The 19,785-nt window shown below is 35.0% G+C and overlaps 1 protein-coding gene across 1 annotated transcript in view; it reads right to left on the reverse strand.

Moving 5' to 3' along the window:
• Window positions 1-19,566, reverse strand: part of DNAH8 (dynein axonemal heavy chain 8) — a 134,197-nt gene extending 114,631 nt beyond the window's left edge. Inside the window, exons 1-11 of the mRNA XM_080585613.1 lie at window positions 18,343-19,566; window positions 17,585-17,719; window positions 14,503-14,587; window positions 13,018-13,166; window positions 12,173-12,362; window positions 11,617-11,780; window positions 10,348-10,524; window positions 9,894-10,007; window positions 4,999-5,106; window positions 2,269-2,370; window positions 645-791 (exon numbers count right to left, since the gene is read on the reverse strand). Of these exons, the coding sequence (XP_080441739.1) occupies window positions 645-791; window positions 2,269-2,370; window positions 4,999-5,106; window positions 9,894-10,007; window positions 10,348-10,524; window positions 11,617-11,780; window positions 12,173-12,362; window positions 13,018-13,166; window positions 14,503-14,587; window positions 17,585-17,719; window positions 18,343-18,621 (1,650 nt within the window). The 5' untranslated portion in view covers window positions 18,622-19,566. The remainder of the gene's footprint in view (window positions 1-644; window positions 792-2,268; window positions 2,371-4,998; window positions 5,107-9,893; window positions 10,008-10,347; window positions 10,525-11,616; window positions 11,781-12,172; window positions 12,363-13,017; window positions 13,167-14,502; window positions 14,588-17,584; window positions 17,720-18,342) is intronic.
• Between the last annotated feature and the right edge of the window lie 219 nt (window positions 19,567-19,785).

A 19,785-nucleotide genomic window follows, 5' to 3' on the forward strand; every position in this document is an offset into this window, starting at 1 on the left:
AAGATTTCACTGAATTAAAAACAAAAAATAACCACAAAACACCCACAATCATATTGATTAGCATGTATACATCACATGACAAGGAAACATCAAAGAATCACAGAATTCCTACCTTGTGATGACTGCCCAGTTATCTCTTATCCCTTGTCTGACTTTATTCTGCACCTAGGAGCACCTATAATCTTTTCCGTGCAAACTCTGTGAATGCTAGTTTAAAATCCTTTCAGTTAAGTTAGCTAGCTAAATGTTAAGACCACAGCAAGTAGCAGAATCATCTGCAGAATTGTGGTCAGCAGTAAGAGGAGTTTTTAATGACTTAGTTTATGATTAAAATAAGATAAAGTGTGATATTTTTCAAATAATTTTTAACTTCTGAAAATCATAATGTACATCTAGATTAGTATGGAGAGAATTCACCTAATTAACAGAGATAAACTGGCAAATTCAATAGGACATTGCAGGGTAAATGCCTAAAATATTGCCATGGAAGTGCACTCTATGGAAGTGCATAGTTGGTCTCAATAAAAAGTAAAAAGCTCCTTCACAGGTTGATTAAGAGCATATATAGTTGAGTCCACCTTGTGAAATGTTCTCCGGAGGAACCCTATTTCTCCACTGATATTAACAGCATACAGTATACTCACTTTTTCTAATCTCCTACAAAAAGCTTCAGACTTTCCAAAAATGTACATTTCTGATACTTCAAATGACTTTTCTCCTAGAGTTTCCAAAATCTCTTGCTTTGTTTCATGAAAGCATTTCTGATATTCTTTCAATAGGAACATGCATTCCTAAAAAGTGAAGAAATAAATATCATAATCATTATGGTATGCTCACGTGTAAGAGATTAGAGTATCCAAATCCACTTTTAGTGGGTAATTATCATGGGATCTAGCTTCAGTCAACAGGCAGTAATGGCTTATGTACAAAGTTTTTCTTTTAATATTCGTAGCAAACGCAGCATATTGACATACAACTGCACAAAAGACAGTCATAACACTTTGTCTCTGCCACTCCTTCCTGTTCATGCTCTTCCCCCGCTCCATCGTGGGGTCCCTCCCATGCGAAAACAGTCCTTCACAAACTGCACAGAGCTGGGCCTCCCACTGGCTGCAGTTCAAGAACTACTCCAGCATGGGTGAATTCCACAGGGTGCAGTCCTTCAGGAACAGACTGTGCCAGCACGCTTCCCCCGTGGTCAGCAGTTCCTGCCAGGAGCCTGCTCCCACATGGGCTCCTCCATGGGCTGCAGTGTGGATATCTGCACTGTATCTGCCCCACTTCAATCTTCCATGGACTGCAGGGGACAATCTGCATCACCATAGTCTTCTCCACGGACTTCAGGGAAATCTCTGCTCTGGCACCTGGAACACCTCCTCTCCCTCCTTCTTCACTGACCTCAGTGTCTGTACAGTTTTTTCACTTACTTTTTCTTCTTTCTCTGCCTCACACAGCTGCCACACGTTTTCAATCCTTTCTTAAATACGTTATCACAGAGGTGCAACCAGTATCACTCATTGGCTCAGCTTTGGCCAGTAGCAGGTCCCTTTTTGATCCAGCTGGAACTCGCTCTATCCAATACAGGACAGCTTCTGGTCTCTTCTCACAGAGGCCACCCCTTCATCTTCCCACGACTACCAAAACCTTGCCATGTAAACCCAATACATACGCCTTTCTGTGTAAGGTAGGAAGTCAGTAGCTGAGGTCTTCTAAAGGAGAAGGTACGAACAGAGTCAGTAACCCCACAGCTAGAGGTATTTTGTTATGGCACATTCCGTGTGCTTAATTTGTTCTTCATATACCACCATAAGCTGGTAAGGAGGAGGACTCTTAGCGTTGAACTTTTATGGACAAAGAAGTCTGTTATTGGAAGGAGTTACTGTAAAAAACATAGGGATGTCTATTCAAATACCAGATTCCTACAGTAAGGGAAAATGGTACCATATCAGAGATCCTCAGGATGGAAGAAGGTGAGTTATGCAGGATAACGAAATTCCATGTTCGCAAATATGGTGAAGATGCTACTTCCAAGATCAGTGACAGACCACATTGATGAAAACGAAGCCATTCTAATTTCAACAAATGTCAGTGGGATAAGAAATGGGAAAATTCTTAAAGAAGCATGAAATGTATTAGCAAAGAAGTGTGAAATGACTGATACATATTGAAATGCACAAGTAAGTTCAAGAAAGTATGTGCTTCCTTGTGCATATCAATAGGTAATCAAAAGCTTTAATAGGTAAATAACAAAAATACTGAAACACAAACCTTAATTTTTCCGATGACTATTGGTATCTTCTGCTCCCATACACGAGAAAAGCCACCATCTGTAATATATGCTCTACACGTCGTGACCATTTGATTTGTAACCTAGAGCAAACAAATGAAACAAATAGGTCTCAAGCTTACATGGAAATTCTCCTGTTTCACAAAATCTGACAAAATTTCCACATGCATATATTAGTACTATCAGAGTTTGAATAAATTTTACATATGGGAATAATAGTGGCTAAATAAGGTAAGTAATACACGGGACAAAAATCCCACAGAAGTCTTAAAACTTCCCCAGAAGTGTACTCAAGTCCCAAGAAGTATTTATGAGTACACGTAATTTATAAGCACAGCAATACATAAAAACAGAATATCACCAATCACACAAGAACAGGGAGAAGTTATTTAACCCTAACTATTCTTCACTTACATTGTCATCTTCACACTTTGTAACGCACACTTATTTAAATGCTGCCATTTAAAAAGAAAATCTATCTTAGCAGTATGTCTTTGCCTTAGTCTCCTATGAATAAGAAAAGGGGAGAATACACTTCTACTTCTCAAGCACTGAAGTCCAAAGTTTTATAATAACACAAAGAGAGAGGAGAACAGGAATGAGTGCAGACAAAGAAAACACATCTCGGAGAACAGCTGCAGGTAAACAATCTTTTCTGTCTGCTAAATATTGCGAGCAATTCAAATTAGTTCTCCTACTCACGTTTGAGTATTGTAAGCATGTCTTAAGAATCCTTAAAAATAAAGACTGAAAACTGAACCACTGCAAGCAGCCTTACACTGTAACACAATTACTGGTGAGGCTGTAGGTAGGACCTCCAGTATCCCCTCTGATGATCTTTAAATGGAAGCACTCGCTAAGGTGGACAGTTAAGCCACTTGAGCTTTGGTGAAAAATGCTTACCTCAAAATGCAATTATTTCTTTCTACATCATAGCACAGTTTCATGTAACCAGCTTGTCTGTAAACTAGCCTCTACAGTGAAATGTTCAATCCTTTTGACCATTAAGTAACAGACATTATCAAGTGCCAACATACAAAAATGTAAAAAAAAAAATCAAAAAAAAAATCAAAAACCCCACACCCTACTTAAGAGGCAAATACAAATATTGTTGCATAATTCATACCTAATATCTGATATATGGAAAACAGCCTCAACCATGGATACACATAGACAAAAAAGACATATATTTCTTAATGTTCTAGTTCAAATTGTATTGTGACAAAACTTTATACTAAATCCTGTAGTGTTCTAATTGCTATTTTATTTTGGGAAAAAAAGAAAAGAGAGAAGTTATGATGGTCTACTACGAATTTCTCCTATATGCTTACTGGAGGCTAACAGAAAAACCAAATAGATTCAAATGGATTCAAAAAGCATAACAGTTTTATATTGTGTGAACAGCTGACCCAAGGTGAAAATGTGGGATCTGTAGCTTTAACCCTTTTAAGCACTTTAATCAGTGATATAGCATTGTAGATGAAGCACTAACTTCTCATTTTCATTTGCTCAAAAGAGAATGATCAGATTCAAAATTTTAGACCTAGTGCGTTTTTGTTTCTTTGCTTCCAAATCCTGTCCTTTTGAGAGAAAAGAAAAGAAAAAAATCACTCATCAGCTCCTTTTTGAAAGCCACAGGAAAAGATAAGGAGACTAAAGTCACGTTTGCCAACTGGGCAATAATCATTAACACTGTACGATATCATAGCCCAAAGTGTAAAAGGGATATGAAAACACCATATTTATGGGAATTCTGCCTTTCATTCAAACAGAAATTAAGAATAAAAGAAACTAGGAAACTCCATGTTTATGACAACTCCACATTTAAGAGGATTCTGAACTTCAGTTAGAGTGAAAATTTAGTATTATAACTTGTTTGTTCTTCAGAATTAGAAATGCACTACTAACAGAAACCTAACATGAATGAGAGAGTGCCAGAAGCTGGTAACCTAATGTATAGAGGAAAAAAAAAAAAAGAGTTATTATGAGAACAAACATATTTCCAAAAAGGGAGAAAGTAAAATTGCACATCCATTTCCTTTTGCGAAAATGAGAGCCAAGGATAACACCTTCAGATAAACTTTTCTTTCTGCAGGTTTCTAGAAGACTGATTCGTAGCCTTTTCAGATTGCAGATACATACAGTGTATTTTAGTTTTGAAGAATTTATTTGTTCTAAAACTATTACACAAACCATCTTTTCCTACAGTGAATACCTGGATTTTGCCAGCTAGACAGTGTAATTATCTAGCTGTTCTTAATTTTCTGTTTAATGTGTAAGAGTTTATAACCTGAGATTCAGTTAACTTTTCAAGTATGACTTGCTTCTAAAAACAGGGAACTTTTGTCTTTCGTATCTTTTTGAGGAATAACACATTCAGACTGAGAGCCATCTGCTTAATTAAGTCTCCAAGGCTGATAATAAGAGAATTTTGGGGAATGCGGTGATTTAGAGAACAACAGATCATAACAGATCATTTGTCAAGAAGGTAAGAAAATTTAATTTTGCTGAATAACAAAGTTCCTTCCAACAGACAAGTCTCTACTCCAAGTTCAGTCCTCTCTTGATCAACATACTTCTCTTCTTTTCTCTTACAGACGGGCACTATGTTACCAGTTTTTAGCAAGTGTCCTACTAATTTAAAAAATATGCTTTTTTTCAGAGAAAAATCATATGTTTTTAATAATGAATATTAAACTTAATATATTTACCTTTATAAACAATGATGTCATTCTTTCAGAAGTATTGTAATATCTTGAAACACTGTGAATCATCCGTATAGCATTTATCAAGTTTGGTATTCCACGTGTCATAGATTCCTTAAAGTAGAGTTTTGAGAAAAAGTTTACTTTCTATTCTTAGCAACTGTATTTATTATATTGACAATATCTAAATTTCATTTTTGCCTAAATCATATTAACCAATCTTCAAAATGTCATTATATCTTATCACAAAAATCTCAAAAAGGCTAATCAAGCTCAATAAATTTTCATGACTCACAGAAGTCAGAAGTAACTGACAAAATTCTCATTTTATTAATGAGTGTCAGTCATATGGAACACCTAGATCCTACACATTTCATGAAATTGTTGTTCGTATCATTAAACCACGTCATTATAAGTGTTCTGCAATTCAAATACTTCCAAAGTACTTTGTAAAAGAAAAAGTAAAAAAAAAAAAAAACAAACACAATGATTCATTAAAGGGTCCCTGGTATATTAAAACAAGTCCAGAGGAAGGCCACAATGTTGATCAGGGGGCTTAAGCACCTCTCCTATGAAGACCGGCTGAGGGTGTTAGGGTTGTTCAGCCTGGAGAAGAGAAGGCTGTGGGGAGACCTCATAGTGGCCTTCCAGTACCTAAAGGGGGCTACAGGAAAGCTGGGGAGGGACTCTTTGTCAAGAAGTGTAGTGATGAGACAAGGGGTAATGACTTTAAACTAGGTAGGTTTCAGTTAGTCATTAGGAAGTAATTTTTCCCTCAGAGGGTGGTGAGGCACTGGCACAGGTTGCCCAGAGAAGCTGTGGATGCCCCATCCCTGGAAGTGTTCAAGGTCAGGCTGAATGGGGCTTTGGGCAACCTGGTCTGGTGGGAGGTGTCCCTGCCCATGGCAGGGGGGTTGAAACCAGGTTTCCCTTTAAAGTTCCTTCCAATCCAAACCATTCTATGGTTGCAATATCCAGAAATTGTAGAGAAATTGTAATTACCAAGCAAATATCAAATAGTCCCAAGATGTTCTTATAAATGCAATATATGTCATGTTACATGAGACACTGTCTTGTGAGAGAGGTTACTGTACAAGACCTTCACATTTGTCAACTAATCACTACTAAAGAAGGCTTAGTTCAAAAAAAAATTTACTTTACTAAAAACATGAAAAGCATCCAAAGCATATGGTACCACTGGAGGAATAGTATCTCCTTAAGGAGTGTCTAAAAAGATTTATGTCCATAAAATTCTTCAGTCATGAGCCAAGACTAGAAGCAAATTATTTGTAGTTCCTTCATGAAGATATAAAATTTCATGGTATAGTGACACTGAGAAAAACAACTAAAAAATGCAGTTTAAAAATCATCTCCAATTGTTGTGGTTTGACCTGGCAGGCAGCTAAGCACGACACAGCTTTTCACTCACTCCCTTGACAGTGAAAATGGTGGGGGACTGGATGTTAAAACTTGTGGGTTGAGATAAAGACAGTTTAATAGGAAAGGAAAGGAGGAAAAATACACAAAACAAGTGATACACAATGCAATTGCTCACTATCAGCTGACCAATGCTTAACCAGTCCCCGAGCAATGGTAGTCCATCCAGCCAACTCCCCCAGCTTTTACTGGTACTCAACAATTCCATACTCAAGGTACAGAATATCCTGTTAGTCAGTTTGTGTCAGTTGTCCTGGCTGTATCCCCCCCAAGCTTCTTGTGCCCCCCCCAGCCTCCTTGTTGGCAGAGCAATGTGAGAAGCCGAAAAGTCCTTGACTTAGTATATAAGCACTACTCCGCTTAACAGTTAAAAGCATTGGTGTATCATCAACGTTATTTTCCTCATAAGTCTAAAACACAGCATTATACCATCTACTATGAAAAAAAAATTAACTCTATCCCAGCCAAAACCAGGAAACCAATATATTATTCAAATATTGAGGATAGTTACTTAAGAGCCTCAGTACTTAAATACACAAATATCTTAAGAGGTATGCCAATAGCAAAAGTTCCTTAATTCCTTCAGTCTTGAGTGACAGGAAAAAAGAAAAAAAAAAGGGGGGGGGGGAACTCACCACTCTAAGTGGTGTATTCTAAATTAGGCAAGGAGATCTCGTATGAATTTGGAAAACGCTGAGGGTAGGCCTCAGCTTCCTCACAAAGTAAAAGAAGGCACATCCACCAAAAAGGTAGGTGCAGGAAGAGGACTGGCACAGATGATCAACCCTGCACAGACTAAAAAGATAATTTATACTAAAGACAATAGGATTGTTAGGTTCAATGTCAAGAAACAGCACAAGATACCTACCTTTTAACTACAAAACCAGAAAGCTCTGGGATCATGTGCTACTTAGGAAAAGAAAAAGACAGGCGCAGAACTGACAATTTAAGTACCCCTATACTAGTGAAAAATGTTGCACGCTGGTATCTGTGCCACTGCAAACTCATTCTGGTGGAGACACCATACTCTGATAAAGCGTAAGGAAGAAGATTCATTTCATCATGCTGCTTAACAGGGCAAACTTCAATGACTGCATCTCCCAGCACGTGGATGATAATGCTGACAAAGTCAGGTTCAAAGAAGGGATGCAAAGCTATAGAAGCAGTGTACTTCAGGTGCTAGCCCTCAGGACAAATGGTAGTTTGTGCAGAATTTCCATCTCTTCTAGTGCTGCAGGGATTGTTAAGAGCAGAACAATGTCCCCAGCCAAAAGATCCTGTGAGCAAGAGTAAAGCCACACCAAGGAATTCAGCAATGAAACCAAAGCTGCTGAACAGAAGGTTGCTAGAAGAAAGGTAGATGGCATGACTTTCTAGCATTTTACTTGAATAATGTTGACAAGGATTTCCTTGTCACCAAACAACTGGTCTAAACGAATAAGAGAGAAGCTAATACAATGGTAACATAGTGCCACAGGCCTAGGAAAGTTCAGTTCTGTAGACCACAAGAGGTGAGGAAAGAAGATGAGTGTTTAGCCAGGATCTTTTAAATACAACCTTCTCCAAAGTCTCTCCAAAGGAACCAGAGCATAATGCACTTTGGCCAAAGGATGACTGATGGTTCCAGTGTTGGAGGAAGCCTTCACTGCACACCTGCACAAGATACCGTAAAGGCTGAACTCTTGCTTGCAATTTCTCCAAGGCTTGAAGAAGTAGCACCAGTGGCACATCACAATGATATCACAAACACCGTACTAGAGGATTAAATTAAAATTTCAGTTTTGTCTGGCTCAGCCATTTAACTCTAAAATAGCTGAAAACCTCTTTAGGAACTTATCAGAGCTGCAATTCAGAACATCAAGAGCAAGTAAGTTTGACTGTCACTACTTAACAGAGAAGCCAAGATCCAGGAATTAAATTTGGCCTGCAAACTCAAAATAAACACACTAATACTGGGGATAGACATAGCAGGCATCCGTACATGGGAGAAAAGTGTCTTTTTCATCTTCCTTGATGAAAAAGAAAACCTTTGATACTGGACTGTACAGAGATTTCTCTAATTCAAAGCCCTGAATTAAACACTCATTCTAAATTTTCAGATAGTTGTAGTCTCCTTTGGCTACAGATATGTGACATTGCATACACCAAATACCATGTTTTATGCATACGCTGAATATCAAATCTGTATCTATTCTATGCCTAATCTTCTAATATTTAATGTATTTTAAGTATTAGATATTAAATTCAATTCAATCCATAATGCAGTTCTTTTTAAAAGAGAGCATATTCAGCTTGGATGTTATTATTTTTTAAGTTGGATACAATAGAAAACCCTGCCTAAATTATCTTGGTCTCTGGAACAACGCTCCAAGAGATGAAACAAATTCAGATTTATCCAAAGTGGTCCAGATTAAACAAAGAATTAAGTTCAGTATCCCCTAACAGTAAACTAACAAACTCTTTATTGGGTTTCTGCCCACAAATATATTTATTTAAGATTAAAAAAAAGTATTGTATCAGTTCCTATTAAATAGCTCGTCTGGTACACTTTACTATGACTTTTATTCCCTGGTACCTGGCGCCCTCTAGTGATAGACTGAAGGACTGAAGATAAACTGCTTAGTATTAGAGTCCTCATTTCTTCTATTCCATCCAGTATCATCTCTATATCATGTATCATCACGGTCTTTTTGCTTCCCCTCAGTTAAAACCTTGAATTAGGATCCTAAACTGCCATAAATTCAGAAAAAAAAGCAACACTCCCTGAAAGCAGACAGGAGGCAGGTAGGATCAAAACAGAGAGGACTGGAAAACAAGGTGGAACAAAGAATTTTTCCTAGGCTATTTCCTCCTTCCACCCTATTCTGCAAAAACCTTTAGAAACATATACCTGTTATAACAATAAGTATTAAATATTAAAATTTTACTTTGAATTAGGGCTGAATAGTCTACATGGACAATCTTTCATTTAAGTTCTCACTAGCTGTTACTTCTACAAATAAAAGCAGTTAATATCATTTTCAACCCCAAAATATTGTATTACCCTGAGAGAAACATTTGGGACCTCATTAGGTTTAATCATTTTTTATATAATTGAAATTTTGTTATTTTGATTACAGCTGTGTGATTATTCATTGACATATGGAATTTTCAATTAAATAAATATTTTGAGATTATTGCACTATCAAATATGTATATTTCAGATCATTTAAAAATCATATTGGCAGCAGGACTAACTAGGCAATCACATGTATTTTTTATTGATAAAATACATATTTTTAAATATTTTACTGTGTAATACATAATAAAATGTTTTAATTTAACACTTAGTTTGACAGATGTTTAGAAAAATCAGTACTTTTAAGCAAATACACACAAGTCTTCTTTTGCCCTGAAGTTTGTCTTATGGACATTCTATGTAAATATCTAAACTATGCTTAAAGAATAACAAAAGGCATACTTACAAGGTCATAGTTATAAAGTGGTTGACAAACTTTCTCAAGTGTGTATAAATATTTCACATTATCTTTTGATTCATTTGCTGCATCTGTTATTCTGGCATCTAGCTCTTGCCACATCTAGAGAAAAAACATTACTGTGAAAAAACTTTATATATAGTGAACTATTTATTTTAGTTTGCACTTATGTTCCAGAAGCAAACCTTGGTAAATTGAATTTTAAAGGCACTGTCAAAACCAGCATGTAATTTATTTTTTCATTAATGATTTTTTTCTTGCCTAGGTCTCTAATAATATCTTCTTCTTTCTCTCAATATATTAAGCACACTAGCACTATAATTAACTTTTCCCCCTCTTAATTCTCCTCAGGAAATCTCTCATATGCAATGAAAAAAAAAAAAATATTGCAATTTTTGTCCACTACAGTCAAAACCAATATAAAAAGAAAAAAATAAATTACCTTCAACAGTTTAGAATGCGCGACATTCAGAATATTAATGACAGCTTTGCAGTTGGGTCCTTTGATCTGCTCAATAAGGAAATTAAATTTAGCGGACATACATTTCCAGTGCTCTAGTTCAGTCAGGGGACCTGAATTATCAGCTTCTTTCCTCATCTGTTGACTCTCGATCAGAACCTGCAATCAATTTGGAAATAAAATAAAATATTTATTGTCGAGAATAGACAAATCATAAAAAAGAAGAGAAGGAATGTTCTGAGGATACTAACTAAACAGGAACAAGCATGTTATTGTCACATGAAAATGGTTCTGATTTAGAAAAGAATCCTAATTCAGAATTGCACTTAATGCTATTCTTATACTGAAGTCAAGGCAACAACTACATTATGTTCGGCTGCTGTCAAAAATTGGGTGGATCTCAGCATACACCTGTATTTATTTTTTATGTTTTATTTTTATGTTTTTTCTGTAATCAGAATTTGAAATGCATCCAGTTTTGGTGGAGGAAAAGAAAAAAAAAAAGAAAAAACAAACAAACAAACAAAAAAAAACTTCTGTAAAACAAAAGTGAAAAACTATTTAATAAATGTGTTGCATATCAGATGTAAAAGTAATAAACGTACTCATCTGCATACAGATAAACATGCAGACAGCTCTGTTTACATTACATTGATATTTTTATTTACGTGCCCAGTTTATACAGATTCTGTATTAAAACAAAGGTTTCTGTGCTTTATCTTGGAAATCTCAGACAATAATTTCTTGGATAACTGAGACATCACCATGTAAGATTTGCACAGGAACACCAGATGAAAAATGCCATGCCGTGCCTGGTCAAAGATCTTTCCAAGAGTAATATCTCATGCTATGAATGCAGCAGAAACTTAATACTGATGTTACACACACTGTATATGCATGTGTATAGATATATGTGTGTCTATATATGTGGTATATGCAGTCTACATCAGCATTATTCCTCCTGCATCCTCCTGTCCTTTCCTCTTTATTAATATTATATAATAATTATTCTCCTTATTATATCCTCCTTATTTGTGTATTAACAGTTCAGAAACTTGTATTCTTACTAGACTGCCAGTTCCCATGGAAAAGGACTGCCTTCTCAACTTCATTTGTCTAGAGAAGTGAAGCAATCAGCATACTTAGGCACAGATATAGTTTTAGGCTTAAAATAATTTCAGGCAAGTCTCATATATCATTTCTAAGTATCTATCCACATTCATGTTGGATTGATGTGTTAAAACAACTTACTCTTTCAATTTGTCTATACCAGATCATAAGTACTTCCTCTAGCTGGTGAACCATATCAGGATTATCCGCTGCTGCTGTTACTTCCTCAAAGGACTGGAGTTTAGAAAAATTAATATGATCTACTTGTTTCAACTGAACAGTTCCTTCAATGCTTATTATAGCCCCTGAATAAAACATTAATAAAAAATTAAAAGGTGATTACAATACAGAACCAATTAAAACTTGAAAATTTGTTTCTACCAGTGTAAACAATTAAAGTTTACTGAATACAGAAATGTACTTCCAAAGTTTTAATGTAGCAGCCATTTCACTGCAGTCGTATAAAACAGAAAATTCTTTTAAATCCAGTATGATCTTCCTTAGAAGTAACATATCACAAGATAATTTTCTCAAGCAAATAATCTATCCATGTATTTATTATGCAAGTAGTTGATCATTTTATTTTTTTCCTTGAAAAAGAATGAGGTAAGTTGCTTACCTATGTCCTACTGCATTTAAAGGGAAATTCTTATATAGAATTTCTGTAATTTGACCATTTCCTAAATGCAAAGCTTACCTTCTAGAAATGAAAGGTATCTGTTAATTGTTTCCACAAAATTTTGTTTGTCTTTTGTATCCTGTTTGGTCTGACTTAAAACACCCCAATTATTTGTTGCAAGGATAGCTGGGAGAAAAACCTTTTCTATCATATTCCTAACACCATGTAAAAGTCCTTCAGTAGCATCCAAAACACAAAAGAATATATCCTGTAACGTAACAGAATGATCATTAGTGATGCAATAACTTATACGGTAAACAGTATTATAAAACCAACATTTTTTTTTTATAAAGGCACTCTGTTTTTGTGTATGAAAACTTTAAGGAGAAAAGTCTTGATAATTTATGAGAATCCCACACAAATCTAATAATTTGTCTTCTATAGTTGTAAAGCAGAAAACCTCATGCCACACGATTTACATAGGATAAACATGGATTTCACACATTCAAAGATACATAAAAGAGAAAGGTACAAATAAACTTTTTCTCTCCTGGAATTTGCTGTATATAAAATTTTCTAGGTAAACGTGAGTCCTTATAGTTTAGAGATTTTGATCACACCTACAACGTACTTAGTGTCATTAACTTCTTCTAAAATGTTAAGGAGGAGAATGAGAAATTAATCTAAATGTTGATTTCTCATTTAACAAGAGCTCTGCAAGATACTGAATTCACAGGATATTCTGAGTACTTGCTGAATGCATCATTGTCTCCACAAAGAGGGGAGCACAGAGTGTAATACAGGTTAACATTCATAAACTGCAGTAACCAGTAACTTTATGTATGTAAGAACAATAACACAAATAAAGAAACAAGAATAGCTACTTCTTATGTTCTTAATTTTTAAAATATATGAAATAATACCTCATGTATAGTTTTTGCATTTATAGGGCTGTCATTCTTAAAGCGAACAAAAAATAAGCATAGCCCGACAAATTTGTCTGGTGTGTTGTCCACGTACAACTGCAACATTTTACTTCCTTTTACAACTCCTGGAAATGTCCGACCACATTCTGAAAAGAATTTCACAGGTGTCACTATATATTATTTTTTTTTAAAGTAAGGTATTGTAAACTGCTTAAAATGTAGTGAAATAAAATTCAGCAAAGAAATTATTCATTTTCTTCTTTTGTAAGAGAAGCAAAAAAATCCATGGTTGTCGTCATCCCCACAATTAAAAATCTATACCAAGCCTACAATATATGCCTCACAAAGCACTTTCAGTTTATTGTACTACACTGAAAAGGGAATTTACTCAGGTCCATCTTTCCGGGGTAATTTGCTGGTGGCTGAGATACCTTATAGGCTGATTCTCATTCACTCTATCAAAGATGTCATACCCAAGTGAAAAAACAGGGAAAAATGAGTAGGGAGGCAGTAAGGAATTAGACAGGAGTGGGATAGGAAGCAGAAATGGTAGAAGAAGCAGCGTATGGAAAACAGGCAAATGGTAGAAGAAAGTGAGGCAGTATTATAGGTCTTTAATGTCCTGTTCAAAAACTCAAAGAAAATTAGTTAAGATTATTCTGGCAACCTGAATTCTACTCTTTCCTCATTTTGAGTGCTCATATTTCAACTCGTGCATTATTTCAGTATCTGAATATAAGCTAATATGCAATGCTAAAAAAAAAAAAAAAAAGAAAAGGATTAATTCTATCATGTGACAGCCTATTAACATAAGATTCATCATGAGTTTTCAACCTTCAGGTTTATCACACATTTCTGCCAGTAGGTGAGGAATAATTGGCTGCAACAATCTTCTATATTTTTGATAAAGGTTAGCAGTAGATGAGTGTGCATAATACATCTATACAAAAGGGTGATAAGGGGATGAGATACTCTCAGTTTCTCTGTGAATATAATCCTATGCAATTTGATTGTTTCTTATAAGTAGGTAAGGGAACAGCATGTTTAGAGCTTAGAAAATCATTATGCATTTTAGACATCAAATTCTAATTCTCTACTGAGCATTTGAAAATCAAACATTTTCAAACATTTATAACAAATGCAAATTCAAACAGGTTTTATGAAAGATGTTTATAATGAATTGAAGGCAAAATTCCTGGAAGAAATAGTTGCAAACAATTTAACATTTCAAAATAACTTCTCTTTTTATAGCCCTCCACTCAGGAATGGCTGAAATTGACAAATTTTTTTTTTTCTGGACAATTTCACAACGCAAGTATTTACGATATGCATTTTCAGTCCTTACAGCAGAAGACTGCAAAATTATGAACAACTGAAAAACAGATTTTATTCTGGTTAATATTAAACACATTTAACAATAGACGGTATACAATATAGATGGTATACATCTGCCTTAATGTATTAATGTTGTTAAAAAGTTACCTATTCCTGGTACATCTCCTTCCTGATAGAAAATTTTCAATGTTTTACTTCCTCCCTTGGCAAAAAAAGAATCAAATGCTTCCAACTGTTAAATCAAAAAGTGAATACTTGTTACTCAAAATATTATTATTTTTATGTTGCTTTAAGATGTGCAGCATCATTTGGACATGCCACTGCTTAAAGTTTTGATGGCATTTAGTGTTTATACTCAAAATGTTATTAGAAGTTACAAAACAACATAATAGACCATTCAAATATTTCCTTCAATTACTGAACCTGCATACACAGGTTCCTGATAATTGTATAACAAATATTTATGATCTTGACAAGTAATGCGGAGAAACTAGAGGATATTCTGTTACTCTAAGAGATCTGCAAGTCTCAAGTATCAGCTGGAAGTAACTAGTCATGAAGACACTTAGGAACATACATAGCAGGCTTGCATGACCTGACATATCCTGCTGTTGCAACTCTACTCCCTTAAAAGTAAAAGATTCATTTGTAAAACAGAAATAATATCAGACACAAGGATTTTACCCTGGAGATACTAACTGGTCACATTTCCTCAAAAACCTTTTCATGATGACAAAGATTTTGCTGACTTCTGGAAGGACAGTTATCTCAGCTGAGGGAAACCATAGTGACCCATGATCAGCTTGCTGTACCTATCTATAAAGTGACTATTCTGAAACCCCACAGGTCTCTGGACAGCAGTTTTGATTTTGTCATGTTACACAAGGTGTTTTGGTTAGTACGAATTCAATTGCAAAGCTTTGAAGTGAAAATTGTTTGCGTACAGATTATCATTTCAAAAAACATGCCTGAAATTATAACAGAGGCTTCCAAAATCTGAGTTTCCAAACTGTCCTAGGCAATCTCCTGGTGAATATGTGGTTCAGCACAGGAAACAAACAAAGCTCTAACAAGCACTGAAAGAAGGCCTGGGGGAGATCAGAAGTTCTCAGAGCGCAGAGTAAGTCTGGGTACTGATCTGGTCAAAATCTAGCTTCTTTCACAGCCTCTGTAGTTATCTGCAAGGATGATGAAATCGCTAAGATGTGGCTTGGCATTCAAACTGTCCAACTAAAGGGCTATACCTTGGTAGTTACCACCTTCCCATTAAAAAAAAAAAAAAAAAAAAAAGTTCGAAATTTAGCTAGCAAATGCATCTGGAGGTGCACACTTGTTCAAACACAAAGCACAAGCCTCTAGATATGGTGTATTTCTTAAGAAGCATGATCCCGCCCCAAAATAAGCAAATATAAAATTTGAATGAGAAGTGAGGTAGGAAAATAAGTAACACCCAAATGGACATAATTTAAATCCAGTCTTTTGAGAAGACAACACTGTGCAAAAATAAAATAAATAAAGGCAAGGCAGACCAAGAAATGTACACTGTGCTTTCACTTTGGTTAATAGGCAGTAGTTGATAACAGGGTTAGAACTGAAAAAAAAAAAATGAAAAATTCCCCCTGAAATAGTTACATATATATATTATATACAAAATAAATTGATAAAGTGCTGAAAGGTCAATGAGAAAATCAGAAAAAGATTCACTACTGCAAAAAGTACTCCAACTTGAGAGCAAAAGAAAGGCGAACAGTAACTTTTGGGCTCGCATGATTTTATAAATGAGGTAAGACGTGAGCTATCCCTGTGGCTAGTGTTTCTGCAAATTAAGCTTCTGGTTCAAGTGAATGTAGTACAAACACTTGGTGTGTGAATACACCATATAGGCTGCTGTTTTAGGGATAAAACTTAATTTACAGATGTCAAAGACATGGTGTATACATATGGGAATTCACTAACTAAGTATTGCAAAAGGACAATGTTGATACAGTCCCATCAGCCTAAACTGTGTATGAAAAAACTAAATATAGAAAAATTCTAACTGTAAAAAGCTTTGAAATGGTGACAATAAGGAAAAAAAAAACAGAACAAAATAAAATACAGCAAAAAACACCATCTGTAAGTACGCAAAGGCTCTTATGTGTCTGAGTTAATCAGTGTAGAACAGCAATTTTATATGAAGTCAGGATGATCAAAAAATACATACCATTTAGCAAATGCAAAGAAAGGAAATGTTAGTTGATTGACAAAACTTAAAGCACCTCTATATTGTGTAAGCATTAGGAAAAAAAAAAGGACTGTTTAAAAACATTTTATGATGTATAAATATCAATAAAGAAATGATGAACAATGATTTTGATCAGGACTACATTCAGCTTGTAACTGAACAGCTGAAGTTCTAACAAGTGATATATTTGATCAAATGAGACAATATCTGGTTGAATTTTGAATGCTAAGTCAAATCTCTAACAGACAAAAAAATCATGCAATCAGAGATGGCAAGGACTGTGAGTTTACATATATTTATGTTGAATTTTGATACTCTACTAAAAGAGAAATTTAGCTGTTTGCTCCTGTTTTTTCAAGCACTTTGAAACACTGAGCTTTCACAAGCCCCACAAGTTTGGAACCTTCTCACACTACAGATTCACTTTATTCCTTCTTTTAAACATTTAAAAGTAACCAAAGCAATCATAACCGGAAGCTATTTAATGAGTTTTTTCCAAATGTAATAGCATTAATGAAACGGATTCATCCTTCCTCTCATTATTATATAACATTCTATATTTTCAAAATGTTTCTATGAAGTTGCATGTATTTTTGCAGTCTTGACATTTCAGTCAAGACTTGCTTTACAAACAAAATCTATTATTTTTAGAATATAATAATGTCAGGCTGAGATGGACGAAACTTGTTGGAACTGGTGGATATGACAAGAATCTCTTGGGTCAAAATAACAGCAGTAATTATGATTTCCTTGAGGTAAGAAAGATGAAAAAGTCGCTATCAAAAACCCAGGGAATATTTGAAAATCTTCTAGGAAACTCAGCTGAATGATTTAGTCAGGTGCTCATTTTAGTCAGACTCATTTTAGATGAGTCACGTGCCTTATTAATCACATTTTCTGGTAGAAACAATCTAAATGATGAATAACATTTCATATCAAAGGGGGCAATCTGCTACGTATTTTGACTAATAACCACAATTCAACAAACATACAGAACAGACTCACCGAAGGGGAATCCAAAATCATTTCTTCCACAGTTGTTACGTCTAAACCTAGCCTGACACTGAGAACTTCAAATACGTATTTATATGAAGCATCAATTTTCGTTCTTCGATATTCCCTTGCTTCTTTGTATCGAGCCTAGAACATTAAATATATCTTTCAAACAAAAAAATACAGAAATTGATCGCAACACTAACTTGCTACTTAACTTGCAACGAATGCTGAATGCTACTGTCTTCTATTATAAGAATATATAACTACTCCATTTTTAAAGAATATGTGAGTTTTCAGAGGCTAACAAGAGCAAACTACTAAGAATTATTATAAAACAAAGTCAACTCTGAGAATATGACAAGGAGAAGCAAACATGAAATATACTACAGTAGATTTCAAGATATTTGTGTGCCATATTACCCAGTGTTGTTTTTTTTTTCTACAATCAATATTTCAATTTATTATATCAATACAGATATTTAGCAACATCAAACTAAAGTATCTAGAGATGATAAATATTTGCAGGAACTAAGCAGGGTACAGCTTTGCTTCAGTGTAAATTATTCAGTTAATATCTCCTGCTTCCTTCCACTATAACTTTAAAACAAAACACTAAGAACAGACTAACTTTTTACCTGGAATAAGAAAACTGAATATAAACAGAGAAACAAAACAAAAAAAAAAAGAAACAATTTACTTATACTGAGTTTAATTATCTGTGAAAAGAAGCAGAAACATATTTCAAGACCTAATGTTGAATACTAAACCTGTTTTTCTTTTAAAGCTTCTTGCAAGGACAGAACTCCACTAGAGCTCCGACAAAACCTAGACAACTTTCGGCTGGCAGCAGAAAAAGTCTCTTGGGAAGGGGAAAAGGCTGCCATTTGTCGAGCAGGTCTGGCTCCAGCATCTTCTGGTGCAGCAGGCACAGGCAGACTGTCTTCCACAGTGAGATTATGCCCAGTACTCTTTGCTGCCTCAGGATGGGGCCCAGCAACTTCCCCAGTGTCTGAATTTTCATTATTACCTTCTTGTACACCTTCCATTCTGAAATATGCCAAAAAACGAGTGTTTATAACAATTCACATTTTTCAAGACTAACTTTTCAAGACCACTGTGAGGAATGGGAATGCAGGGAATAAAAGAAAGGAAAATGAGAGCATCTCAAAACTGACTTGCCAGGTATACAAACTTAATAGTCTCATCAAGTCCTCTCTGAGTTGTTAAGAGGCATTTATATATGCTTTTTGATAGTTTACAAATGTCATGCTGAAGATCATTACAGACAGGTTTTTAAAATTAATTTACCACGCAATTACATCTTGAGGAGCAAGTAGCGATATAATAATAAACTATTAATACTTTTACTGAATACCTGATTACTGAGAACTAGAAGTGGTTTAAATATAAATGTTTTATTTACATTTTAAGTTGTAAAATATACATACATACTCAGCAAATGAACTTACATAGAGACTTGTATAGACTTCCAAATCAAGTCTTAAACCATTGCTCCCATAAGCATTTACTCGCAATTTTTATACAGAATGCCTAAGTGTTTGCAGATATAATTTAAGATGGAGAGTATGGGTAGTATTTTTTCAGCAGAAGCATTTTTATTAAATAGAGACATAGTAAAACTATAAGATTTATCTTGATTTAAATTAATACCAAAAAAAAAGAAAAAAAAAAGATTTTTGTCATTAAAAACTTATCAAGAGAGTAATAACACCCAAGACTGCGCAGTTTTCTAATGTTGTCAGCAATGTCCTAAAAAAAACATACTGATTGGCAACCTCTTTGCACAAAGACACTTTTAAAGTTTTACACAGTACATTAAAAGTTCCTAGAGCACTGAGCACGTCAAGAAATCTTCATCACAGTGCAAGAGTCAGACTTTCTCTTAATTCTGCGACTAACCCCAGATGCCTAAGATATTAGCGGGTTAATCGTTCTTAGATAAGGATTTCCAAAACAGCCCAAAACAAAATATATTCATGGATAGCAGCTAAGCAGTTGCCTGCTATACAAAAGTGGCCCTGCCATTTGCTTCCCTTTTCTACTCCACTACCTCATAAGCCCAATAAAAGTTTGGCTTGTGAATCCCAAGCCTGTAATTCATGGCTACAAAGAAGCATCTAAATCATCTTTCCCTGTTTTCCTATTAGGAAGCATGCTCGTCTGCTTGCATTTGCCAGCTGCCATCAGTC

Source organism: Anser brachyrhynchus (genome assembly GCF_964034855.1).
Source record: "Anser brachyrhynchus genome assembly, chromosome: 3".
Taxonomy (NCBI): domain Eukaryota; kingdom Metazoa; phylum Chordata; class Aves; order Anseriformes; family Anatidae; genus Anser; species Anser brachyrhynchus.